Source organism: Halichoeres trimaculatus, unplaced genomic scaffold (genome assembly GCF_033239565.1).
Source record: "Halichoeres trimaculatus isolate MK-OKI-2021-1 unplaced genomic scaffold, fHalTri1.1 fHalTri1_scaffold_9, whole genome shotgun sequence".
Lineage (NCBI taxonomy): Eukaryota > Metazoa > Chordata > Actinopteri > Labriformes > Labridae > Halichoeres > Halichoeres trimaculatus.
In genome coordinates, this window is record NW_027437188.1 from 15060670 (window position 1) to 15073688 (window position 13019).

The window sequence follows — 13019 nt, forward strand, 5'->3', positions numbered from 1 at the left end:
ACACATATTGCAAAAAAACCCAGAAAACCTAACTTCCTGTGTGAAGCACCCAATACAACTGCTACTGAGATCACTGCAGCTTCACACAGAGTACAAACAGTGGGGGGATTCAGTTGAAAACAGTGTCACTAGTGAGGGTGACAGGCTCAGATTTTTTCCTCTACTCTGTGTTGTCATCTCCTATGCTTTTATTCCTCGGTCCTATCTGAATGAGTCATTGAGAAGATAGGGAGGCAGACACACACCAAGGCCCTGGCAGTGCACGGTCCTACTGTTATCAGGCTAACTTGGCGGGGTTGTCTGCAGCTCAGTCATAACAAATGTCAAAGAGCTATTCATCTCCTGTAATCCCTTTCTCTATTCTCTCTATGCACGTACACACACACACACACACACACACACACACACACACACACACACACACACACACACACACACACACACACACACACAGATGACTCCAAAGGCATTCGCTCAAACTAACAAGACGTACTGAAAAGCAGGGTGCAATCCAGCTCACTTGGAAGAGAGCAGGTAATACAGTATCCCCATTAAGTTGTATTAGGCAAAGATAAGAAAAAAAAATAGCTAAAATAAACTTCAGAGGAAAGCAGAGGGTATATGATTCAAAAAGGTATGTAGACACATTAAAAACAGTGGTTGACAGGAGCGGTATCACAAGAGGAAGAGGATAAATACAAGCCATCCTGCTGAGAATCTACAGAGTAGTATGTACACACAGTATGTACGCGCTGCATTACAAAGGTTTGTACAGAAGTGCACAGCATGGTTTTTCAGTAAATGCTCCATGCTGTGAGAAACGGGTAAGAGAAGGTACAGAGAGAGCATGACATCCTGTCCCACGCTGCCAGGGTGTGAACCCAGTTTTGCAGTCTGGCTTGACACCTACAGAAAGTGAAATATGAAATAGATGCAAACTGAAGTGCACAGGAGTGGTGCAACAGGAGGTGTCTCAGCCATGTATTAACCCATAACTCATCACATGCATCAATCCAAAATAGGTCATGCAACTTGTTTTCAAGGTGCATGTTTGCTGCGCAAGATCATGGCCATTCAATTAACCGTATCATACAGCATGGACTAGGAATGTAGCAGCAAATTTCTTAGTCGTTTCTATAGAAGTTTCAATGCCACTGAAACACAATACTACGTACGTGATAAACAAACAGCAGACTGGAAAACATGTGATAGGCGTGTTAAACACAAACAGAGAACAAACTGTTTATCACTGGATAAGTTGTTTGCTGTAGAGGCTCAGTATGAACTCCTCAGGGAGATGTGAAGGGTCTGCCCTCGTCCCTCTTCCCTTGTGTTATTGTTGGTCTTCCCCGGCTTCATGGTCCAACTCTTTCAGCTGATAAGACTGTTGACTCAATTAACCTAGCCTGACTCTCAAGCCATCTACACTCTGGCTAACATTACCTGCTGGATTTGTTCAGGAAAATCTTGTTTCTTTCTGCATCCTGTCTGCCTTCTCTTGATATTCGTCTTCTAGCACAATACAGAGAATAACTCTGATGTAAGAGCCAAAGACTGGATTTACAAACACTTGCCAGGATGGGAACAGAGGAGCCAGAGATGAGATAAACAAGATATACCAGAGGGGAAAAGTAGAGATATGTAGAGAGTCAGAGGAAGAGCACTTCCTGTTAGAATTCCATCCCAACTGACCTTTCTCTGTTGCCGTGGTAACAGAGGAATGGTTCTGGGGAGAGAAAGCCAACTAATACTGCTTATTCAATCAAATTCTCTCTTCTGTGATGATAGGCATTAGGCAGTATATGTTTCACTAGCATGCATGAGATTAACATGTGAGTTAGTTTAACACGCTGAGATAAAACTCAGCTGCTTAAAAATCATGGCTTCAATGTTACAGCTCAAAAAGTATTACAGTGAAGCTGACATTTTGGTAGGACATGTTTGGCAGCATGTTTGGTGTGTTGTTTGGTGGGGGGCTTACATGACACACAACACCCCAAAATGTCAATGTTAAAAAAAAAACGATTACTATATATATTTTTTTAATGTATTGAAAATAACACTAAGAAATTACATGTACATAAGTATTCAAAGCCTCTGGCACAAAGCTCAAAATTGTGCTCAGGTGCATCCTGTTTTCTCTAATCAGCCTTGAGATGTTCCTACGGCTTAATTGGAGTCCACATGTGGTAAAATCAGCTGATTGGACATGATTTGGAAAGGTGCACACCTGTCTGTGTAAGGTCCCACAGGTGACAGCACACGTCAGTAGGGATGGGTACCGAATTAGGTACTTTTATATGTACTGACTGAATTCTGTCAAAAGTACCGGGTACAGATTCACGTAAAACCAAAAGGTACCATGTTTAGGTACCTAAACCCATGCTTGTGACTGTGAGGGAGTGGAAGAATAGGTGATTTTTCATGCAGGTCTTGAACACACCATTGTAGGGTTTTATATATTGAGAAATAAACATGCGAAATTGAAAAAAAAACATATATTCTATCATTAAACACATTGATATTTTTTACCACATAAACACAAAAAAAGTAACGAAAGTTGGTACTGTTGAGTACCTATACCGATTGCCAGGTACCGAGCTTCAGTACCATATCATTTCAAATGTGAAAGGTACCCATCCCTACATGTCAGAGCACAATCCAAGCATGAAGTCAATGGAATTCTCTGTAGACATCTTAGATTGTCCTGAGACGGGTACAAAAAATGTCTGCTGCTTTGAAGGTCCCAATGAGCACAGTGGCCTTCATCAAATATATATGGAATAAGTCAGAACCACCAGGACTCTTCCTGGCGCTAGCTGCCCATATAAACTGAGCCATTCGGGGAGAAAGGCCTTATGTCAGGGAGGTGACCAAGAACCCCAAGGTCACTGTGTCAGAGCTCTAGTGGTCCTCTGTGGGGAGAGGAGAACCTTACAGAAGGACGACAATCTCTGCAGCAATCCACCTTATTGAAAAGCAGTTGGTAGCCTGTCTGGAGTTTACCAAAAGGCACCTCAAGGACTCTCAGACCATGAGGAAGAAAGTTCTTAATGAGACAAAGATCAGACTCTTTGGAGTGAATACCAGGCGTCATGTTTGGAGAAAACCAAGCGTCATGTTTGGAGAAAACCAAACACAGCTCATCACCTGGCCAGTACTATCCCTATAGTGAAGCATGGTGGTGGCAGCTTCATGCTGTGGGGATGTTTTTCAGCCGCCTGAACTGTGAGACTAGTCAGGATTGAAGAAAAGATCAATACATAGATGTACAAGGATGAACTGGATGAAAACCTGCTACAGAGCGCTTTTGACCTCAGACTGTGGCAATGGTTCGTCTTTCAGCAGGACGACGACCCTAAGCACAGAGCCAAGATATCAAAGGAGTGGCTTCAGGACAACTCTGTGAATGCCCTTGAGTGGCCCAGGCTTGAATCTGATCTCACATCTCTGGTGTGATCTGGATATGGCTGTGTACCAATGCTCCCTATTCAACTTGATGGAGCTTAAAAGATGCTGAGGAGGAACGGGCCGCGCTGCCCAAAGATCGATTTACCAGGCTTTTGGCATCATATTCAAAAAGACTTGGGCTAGAGTTACTGCCAAATGTGCATCAACAAAATATTGAGCAAATCCTGTGAATACTTATGTACATATGTCTTAGTTTTTTGCTTGTTTGTTTAATGAAAACCACTACACTAACAGCATGATGAGAAACAACTCTTATCACAAAGAACAATGTTTCAGGAATGTATTTTTGTCATGTGCTTTGATTCAATAGTTTGACCTATGTTCCATGTGGTTACACAGAGGAAGCTGGGCTTACTGCCCATTTCACAGGCAACTGAGGAGCTCAGGTTGTTTTGTCTTCACTTGTTGGGAGCTGCTATGATACCCATCTTTTTACACTCCATAAATAAAATATACACCCAGGAAGGGAGTGGCTGATTCACACATTTTGAGTTTTGTTTATCACACTCAATATCTTTACCACAATAACCAGAGATCTTATTTCACATGGTGTGAGCTCTTCCAGTGTGCAGGCAATGAAACAGCTCTCTTCTTTAAGAAAAACAATGACTGCAGTAAAATCGAGCAAAGACTATCCTCATCCAAAATATAGAAGAAGCATGCTGAACAGGTCAACAATCACACCCTGCACAACACAGGCAGCCAAAATGATGTGAGAGACAGCAGAGCTGGAATGACAGCATGTCTCCAAACCACCCCACTGCATCCACAACACATCACTGGGGCATGCTGGGTAGACACAGACACCCCCCAGCCCCCCACCAACAACTGCCTGCTCCACACTGTCTGACACACATTTTAGCTCCAGACAGAAACACAGACATGCCCAGAAGTGGTATTTTACTAGAAGCAGACACACACTCACAGAACATGACGAGTGTGCTCTAGAAGACAAAGAAATAAACGTGGTTATACATGCAGATTAAGAGAGAGCAAAGGGCATTAAGCTAATTTAACGAGACAGACCAAAGACAGTCCAGCCTCAAGTGAGAACAGAGGGGAGGAGAGAGCAGGTCTGAGAGCAAGAACAAGAATTGTCTTTTCTTCCTAGGTTTTTCCACAAATTTTGAAGAAGAGTTTAAGAGATAACAAACTGCATGAAGCTAAAAGGGAAACCAATGCGAATCACTTATTCTTGAATCATTTCTTGACATTTGCAAACACCCAGGGCAGGCTTTGGACTCATAATAAAAAATAATCAGGTAGGAGAAGTTCTTGAACTGTAACCAAAGTCTGACCTTTTTTATAACCAACTTGTGCATTCACATCTCTTGTTTGGAGCCAGAACACACATACTGTACTCTAATGATTTTGCTCAAGAGGGCAGTAGCATGCACATGAGCATGAAGGTGGATCACATTGGTTATAAACCACCATGATTAATTGTTTTGCATGTTTAGCCACATTAAGCACATGTCACATTCATCAGTTAGCCATTTCCCAAAGCAATGTCTGTTTTTAGAATAGTTTAATATCGCTTGACAGCTGATATCCGGCTTGAACATGATAAAAATGATCTAAAACCAAATCAATGAAATAAACTTAACAAATTGTGTATTTTTTGTTGCAGAAGTGAGAAGAAAAAAAAACAACAAGTTGCTGAAATACTAGTTTGAATGAATGACGTGATCATTGACAATTAGGGATGGGTACCTTTAACATTTGAAACGATACGGTACCAATGCCCAGTACCTGACAATCGATACCGGTTCTCAACGGTACCAATTTTTGGTACTTTTGTGTGTTAATGTAGTAAAAAATATCAATTTGTTTAATAATAAAATATTTACTTTTTTCAATTTAACATATTTATTCTTCAATATGTAAACTTGGAATGCTGTGCTCATGTCCAGCATGAAAAATCGCCTACTCTTCCACTCCCTCAAAGTCACAAGGATGCATTTAGGTACCTAAACATGGTACCTTATGACTTAACACGAATCAGTACCCGGTACTTTTGTCAGAATTCGGCCGGTACCTAAAAAAGTACCCGCTTTGGGACCCATCCCTACTGACAATAGACACAAAATTATTACTCATTTGCTTTTCGCTTGTGATTATCATTACTTTTTCTACATTGTCATGAAATAATTATTCCAGGAACATTTTTTCATGTCATAAAAGTGGGTCATTACCTCAGGCATTTAGGGATTGTGGTAGGCCTTTTAACAATTTCCTGACATGTAGCTTCAACACCAGTCAATAACCATGAAGTTTAACAATCAATTTATTGACAAGACAATTAGTAGATGATTAATTGAGAACACATAGAGTTATATACGCAGCAGGGACAAGCAATAAAAAACTGGAATGGTGGATGTAGACAGACACCTTTATCTTTGCTTTGAAAAACAGCACGCAACAGCAAAACTGATACAATGATTAGAAGCTACTGAGCCTTATCAAGTTAACAATGACATTATGACAACACAAACTAAAGTCCTTCACATTGTGGATAGCATGTTTTTACACTAGTTATCAAATACTGGTGTGAAACAAATGGAAAATTCCAAGCAAGATGCTCAAATATGGGGTTGGGGACACAGAAATGCCAATATTTGATCAGGCGTGAAGCTGGTACCATAAGGGCACTGAGGATGCCAAGTGTCCTTATCTAAAGCCAAAAGAAAGACCAGGCCAGGGTGATATAGCACCACGTACATACAGAGTGGAAAGTGCAGGAGCATACATACGGCCCTGAGCAACCAGGGCTGGTGGCTGCATACAGGCAATCTTGTGCTACTGGGTAAATAAACCCTGAGCAGCAGTGGGGTGCCAGAGTGGGCAATTTGGCCCCAGTCACTGGCTGTGTGGTGAGTGTGCCTGGCATCCTCAAGGCATGGCATGACATGTGGTTCATCCTAGCAGGCAGCCGGAGTCAACACAAGAATGACACTTGTGTCTACTGCTATGCTGCTCACTTTTGCTAAGAGGCATAACAAGTACACATGTTACTGGAGTAATGGGATTAGCTGTAATATATTACCGTTAATCCCATTTATAATGCATCTTGCACCTCAGGTATGTTTCACACAAAATCTTCCCAGTGTTTTGTCTGTTTTGATTAAATGTTGATGTATTTTGGTGCACAGCAGCTCAGAGCGAGAGAGACGTAATGGAAAAAGATCCCATGGTCACTGAGGCAATAAGTTCTGATTTTTTAGAAACCCAAACTAAACCACCATTACATCCTCTGTTCTTGTATCTGTCCACTTCCATGCTGCTTGCATATTTGAGGACGGGTGGGCTGACCACTGAGAAACAGTGAAGCAGTCAGAGAGCAGTGATTGCTTTCACAGAGCACTTCATCAGAGGAAAAATGCAGCATCCGCTAGAAGGATTTACAAGGTACCATGTATGCTACACACTCTAGAAAACACACACACAAGCTCCAGAAACATCTTTAACCTGGCTAAGGACCCCTGTAGGGCAGAAGAGCAGTGAAAAACAGTGTCAGCACTTGACTTTAAAAGAATGTGAATTTGCATTGAGAGATGGGAGTAGAAGTGAATGGACAGAGGGGGCAGCTTTAAGTGAATGAGGGAAAAACTGGCGACTATGAAAAAGAGAAGGGGTCATTGGGAGAGAGAAAGAGGCTCACGCTTCATTGAGTGTTCTGCCATAGGGCCCATTCTGCTGACCTGGTTTCTTTCACCGACAAAGGCCATGCATTACCGCACTCACAAAAAGTCCACACATACACAACGCCTATGGACATTTACACACCCACTTAATTTAAGCCTAGGCAAACATTTACACACACGTTTAATCTTCTGTCACTACCAAACTACATTTCTGTGTCTGTGTGCAAACATTTTCAAGTTAGTAGCCAGAAACTTGCCAGTCTGTCAGTGTCACTGATGGATATCTTCACACATACTGACACAGATCGAAGTATTCGTCAGTGTTTCCATTTCCTTTGACACCATTACTGAAAGCAACTTGACACTTGTTTATGAATTGGTGGGGTATTCTGGTAAACTCTGCACAGAAGCAGATCAACTGATATGAGCAATGCGATGAGGTATTAACCATCTTTCTCCACACTAAACTGATTTTTTTTCACATGTATTTACATGATTTAGCGGAAGCAGATTTCTTCTGTAGACTTTGATGGGATAAACCAAGGCAGATAATCATACTTGATTGTTTTGTTTTAGTTTCGAAATTCACGTTAAGTGATACTCCGGGATGGAACAAGTTGGGTCCTATCACAAGGTTTAGGGCAGAAATTACCCCTACAGCAGTGTTTTTGTGCAGCAGAAGCCCAGAGCGCTTGCACCAAACACCCCCTCCCTGCTCCTCTGCCGGTTTCCTCTGCACTCAGACGGGGCCAATTTTTACTTGACCAAAAACACAAATAAACGGACTCCCACCGAAAAACTCTGATATCAGTCTGCATTCACGCTTTATTTAGAGTATTTTCAGCGCGTTACTTTCGCACAAAAACACTGCTAAATAAGGCTCTAGTTCTCATCGTGTCTCTTCGTCCTGGCTGACTACCTGCGTTTGTTTATGTCTGGCACGCCGCGCGCGGACTGATACACTGAGCGGCGAGCGCCTCGTAGCCAGCTGTGGCTCCGCAGCGGAGGTCGCGCCGTTTTTCGACACGATGAGAACTAGAGCCTTATTTAGCGGTGTTTTTGTGTGAAAAAAACACGCTGAAAATTCTCTAAATAAAGCGTGAATGCAGACTGATAACAGATTTTTTTCGGTGAGAGTCCGTTTATTTGTGTTTTTGGTCAAGTAAAAAATGGCCCCGTCTGAGTGCAGAGGAAACCGGCAGAGGAGCAGGGAGGGGGTGTTTGGTGTGAGCGCTCTGGGCTTCTGCTGCACAAAAACACTGCTGTAGGGGTAATTTCTGCCCTAAACCTTGTGATAGGACCCAACTTGTTCCATCAGAATCACTTTAAGCAAGTTCAAGTGTTCGGGATCCCATACATACTTTTAATCCCTGACTTAATACAGCAGTACAAAACCACCAGTAAAGGGGGCTTTCAAGAAAAAGTACTCATCAAATACAGCTACTGTTAAAAGTCACGTAGTACAGCTGATAATCTAAAATAACATAACAGATGACAGGTAGGGTTGGACTTCAAGCCGTTTTAGAGCCCTTGTTTGAGGTTGAAATCCGTTTCCTCCCACTTCCTTTTATGAAAACTTGTTGTTTCATTGTCATGTCTTGAAAACTGCTGAAGACTCAATGTGTGACTTCTGCTGCAGGGCTTTCAGGTACAGCAGTTAAGCTGAGTGTGCTGTTACTGCAGTGCAACATGTGTGTGTGAGCTAAACGATACCAACATAAGGTGACCCACCAGTCAATATCTACACCCAACAAGATAATCAATAACTCTACTCTGTTGTACTCCATTTGACAAATGCATACTGTCAGTAAACCTTTACTCTAAGGCTCGGGATATCTAGTCTACTCAGCTGATCACGCACGAACAGAAAAATGCTGTTTTCTGCAGAAAAAACGTGGACATGGGGACTTTTTTCTTCACAAACCCTTTTCATTTGTTTTCGTCCAATCTTAAACCGCATCCATTTTGAAAATGTCAGTTGCTCTACATCTCTCTCTTTATTGAAATCAATTCTCACTCCGCTCCGTTATGCAGTGTCCCACTGACACACTAACACCAAAGTGAAGAGGATGTAGAGTAGCAGCAAAGAGACTCGAGTGGAGTGACCTTTCTCTATGCTAATCTCTACAGAATGGACAAGCAAACACACACACACACATACACACACAAAGGTAGAGGATTTGTCCTCTGCCACATGAATGAAAAGGACATCATCACAACACAAATCCTTCTCCTTATACGTGTCTGTGCGCGTGCACGTGAGAGGGTGGCTGCTTTTATTATTTATTTTTCCACGGATTTCCCCTCCTCCCACTATCTAATGTGTCAATCAGAACCTCTTATTACACAGCCTGACACACCCACAGGAGCATACAATTCACGATTCACGACATTTAAAATAGCATGGTAATAGAATTTGTCGTAAATCAAACCCCACCGTTGAATTTTTCCTCCCTCTCTGCTCCTCCCTCCATCGTTTCCATGCTGTTTGTGCAGCGCTGTGCAGATGCAAACCGCTGCCTGCCTCATGCCGCATCCCACTATCATACTACAACCACCAAACCGCTATTTATCCTACTGTATTCCATTCATTTAAGCCCAGACACACGGAAATAAACTCCAACCCACATGGGGATATGATAGGCTCTACGACTTTACAGCCGCAAAAGAAGGCATTAATGAGTGTCCATCTCTCGGTGAAGAAAAAAAGAGAGATTTCTGCGCCTTCTACGACATTACATGTATTGAACTGTTCCTCTCAGCAGAATCAATAGACAGAAGCTGAGTAGCACTGCTGCACTGTGCAATTTCAGCTCATCCATTGCAAGGAAAGATGCAACATGAATGCCAATGTCAGGTCCGCGGTGCAGTGGAGCAGATGACACAAATCTCATACTCCAGATGTAAAGCTTAAAAGGTCGCGGCTCAACCTCAGAACATTAAAAAGAAAGAAATCCTTGGGCCCACAGGTGGTGATACCTTTTTGTAAACCACCACCATCTTTTTACTAGCCTGTTCATACATCTCCACTCACCGTCACTGCGGAGTGTCTGACTGCGTTGCACGCTGTCTGCCGGATCTCCGCCGCGGTCCCCGGTTTTAGAAGGTTCTTGGTGAATCTCCGGGTCGATTCGGCTGCCATCTCCTCATCTGAGCCGTCCCTGGTTCACCCACAAATGAGCTTACTGGGTTTCCCCCCCTGATGCAGTCAGCCCTGGTCCTCCTCGCTCCTAACATGAGCCGACTGAGCTGTGTTTACACACACATACACACTCACACGTGCACATACGCACACAAGCTGCACGGCCGTACACAAGCGACGCGAGTAGTGTGGAGTATGCCGATGCGCTTAGAGCAGCGTCATACCATACAAAATTAAAACAGTTACTTCCGGTTACTCCTTTCAAAATTAAACCGCCCAAGCAAACTCGAGCTGTGTTTTCCTTTGATAAAAAGCGATGCTTTTATTTTGAACGTTTTGCACGTCAATTGCAGTTGCAATATCTTCTACTTTCTGTGAGCAAGACCTCTGCAAGGGAGTGTATAGTTTTACTACCGCAAATTAATTTCCCAAACTGAGCTAAATTAACATGCAGCATGCAAAGTAAAGTCAATGACAAGTCAGCACCAATACCTCGGCAGTCTCAAGATTCATTATTCATCTGTAGTCTAACGGGCTATTGCTGACATCGATTTGACCAGGGTGTTTAAGGCTACACAGTATACATTATGTATCTCATGGGAACCTCAGAAATGTCAAATACTCGATCATCAACAGTCCAGTCACGATGTAGAGAGTGGAATAGCATTTACTGTCCATTTGACAGAAATTTGTAGACACATATGCAAACAGCGACACTGAGCGGTAGGAAATGGTTCATACATAGTTCTACAATAAAGCTATTATCCAGTCAAATCTTGGTAACGTTCTTATCGGCCTGCTTTACCTCTATTGTCGTCGACAAAATCACCGGGGCCAATTTCTTAGAAAACCTGACTGTCAACAAGCTCTGTCACCGACATAAGGAGTTATTTCATGAAGATGCTGCTCCATAGACCCTGTTTTGCCGTCGCAGTTGCCCTGTAACTGAGAATGACAAATCACTTCCACACCTTGACTCTTTTTCTAATGTTATCAAAGCACTCTGGCTCCCTCTTGTGTACATCAGCAACATTGCAGTCTAAGATGAATGGTGCTGCCCGGGCACAACACCGGCAAGCTACTTATTACGAGTAGTTTACTATCAAGAACCAAAACAAATTAATTTCCATTTTGGACAGGTGCAAGTTACCGAAGAAATTACCAAAATAAGTTGGGAAGGCCTGAAGTTTGAGTTAATCACATTATTTTTTATTTTGGGTAACTGAAACTGAAAGTGAAATCACGAGGTTGCATGTAGTGTGTATAGATGGCTGCATACAGGTGTTCCTTTTTTTAATATAAAAATCTATTGCAAATATTTCCAACATGAGGTCTGAATGACTTCATAGCATCTGTAATAAAATCCTTCTGGCTACTGAGGGTTTACATGCGATTCAAAAACTAGTAAAGCACACATACACACTTATTAATTAGTGCTGATGACAGTTTCAGTGGTGCCTGACCTATGAACCCCCTCATACTGGAATTAATTAACCATGTAGTGCCCATACTAAAAACACTGCTCGGACTTCATGTGATGTCACCTTTTCATAATTTAACAGTTAAAAAATGGATTATCAGGGCCAAAATGTGTCATTTCTATTCTGTTTCTCACTACCCAGTTGGATTTTACTGGGGAAACACTAACTGGTTTAAGCACATATACCTGAAGTCCCTATGACTGCACAATGCTAGCTGTCAGAGTTTGACATTGAGCATTCTCAAAAGACAATAACAGCTTGGTTATTTTAGAATAGCAGATACTTCTTAAGGCACAGGGTTATGAGTAAAGCTAAACAGATGCAGTTACCCTCTGTACACAAAAATTAAGTACAAATTGAGTTTACAAAGTTCACATTTTAATAGTGCTTTATGACTACCAATAAATGCATTACCACATCACCTTGCAACCTGAAAAAAAACTGTTCTGAACAAAGAAAAGTAGTGTTAAGGGCTCTGTGAACACTATCAATTTGGTGTTGACTGTAGTGATACCTGTGGCTGGAATAAGGAGTGTTTTTCTAGGATGAAGATGCCTCAGCTCTTGCTCAGTCTCTCAGCTCTGCTCATGGCAAAAACTTGTTTTGATTGCCAGCATGGCGGGCATGTGAGGATATAAGACTGTACCATTTATGTCATAGCAGAGAGGGAGACACTCAATCAGGTGTAGCGTCTTGTCCCCACTCAGTGCATGAGGAGGAGGGAGAGAGTGTGTCGTGAATATGAGTGACACCAGCATACAGAGGATCAGCACCTCTTTTTTGTTTGATTAAAGTATTATACAAAGTAAGAATGCCTGCTTTTGTAACAAAGCAAATAAACAAAAAAGGGCTTCTCGTAAAAACACTGAATTTAAAAGTGTTCATCCATACACAAATCAGTCATATTTACCATGTTTGGCTTAACTATGAGGCTACAAATATTACTAAATTGGGAGATCAGGGTTTTGTTGTTTTTTTTTTCAGTGCTGATAATCTCATTTTAATTCGCAGATTATGAAAAGTAAAATAAAACAAATGACGCTTTTGCAGGATCACTTATAAAACCCACTCTCACATCACCTGCTTCAATACTTCAGTAATTGTCAACTGGAACATCTCCCACCTCTGAAGAAAAAAAATTGAGGCCCCCTATTGGTTGATCTTTGGCATGTTTCAAAATAACATTTGAGCCCTTCATCAGGCTCAACAGTAAATTGAATTTTGTCTGAATAACAAAAAAACAATAAATAGATAGAAATGAAAATGAAAATAAATGTAAAA

General features: G+C 41.9%; 1 protein-coding gene across 1 annotated transcript in view; it reads right to left on the reverse strand.

Annotated features, from left to right (window-relative positions):
* The window catches only part of dock10 (dedicator of cytokinesis 10), a 76147-nt gene extending 65705 nt beyond the window's left edge, over positions 1-10442 (reverse strand). The window contains exon 1 of the mRNA XM_074680082.1: positions 10150-10442. Within this exon, the coding sequence (XP_074536183.1) occupies positions 10150-10257 (108 nt within the window). The 5' untranslated portion in view covers positions 10258-10442. The remainder of the gene's footprint in view (positions 1-10149) is intronic.
* Positions 10443-13019: the final 2577 nt, after the last annotated feature.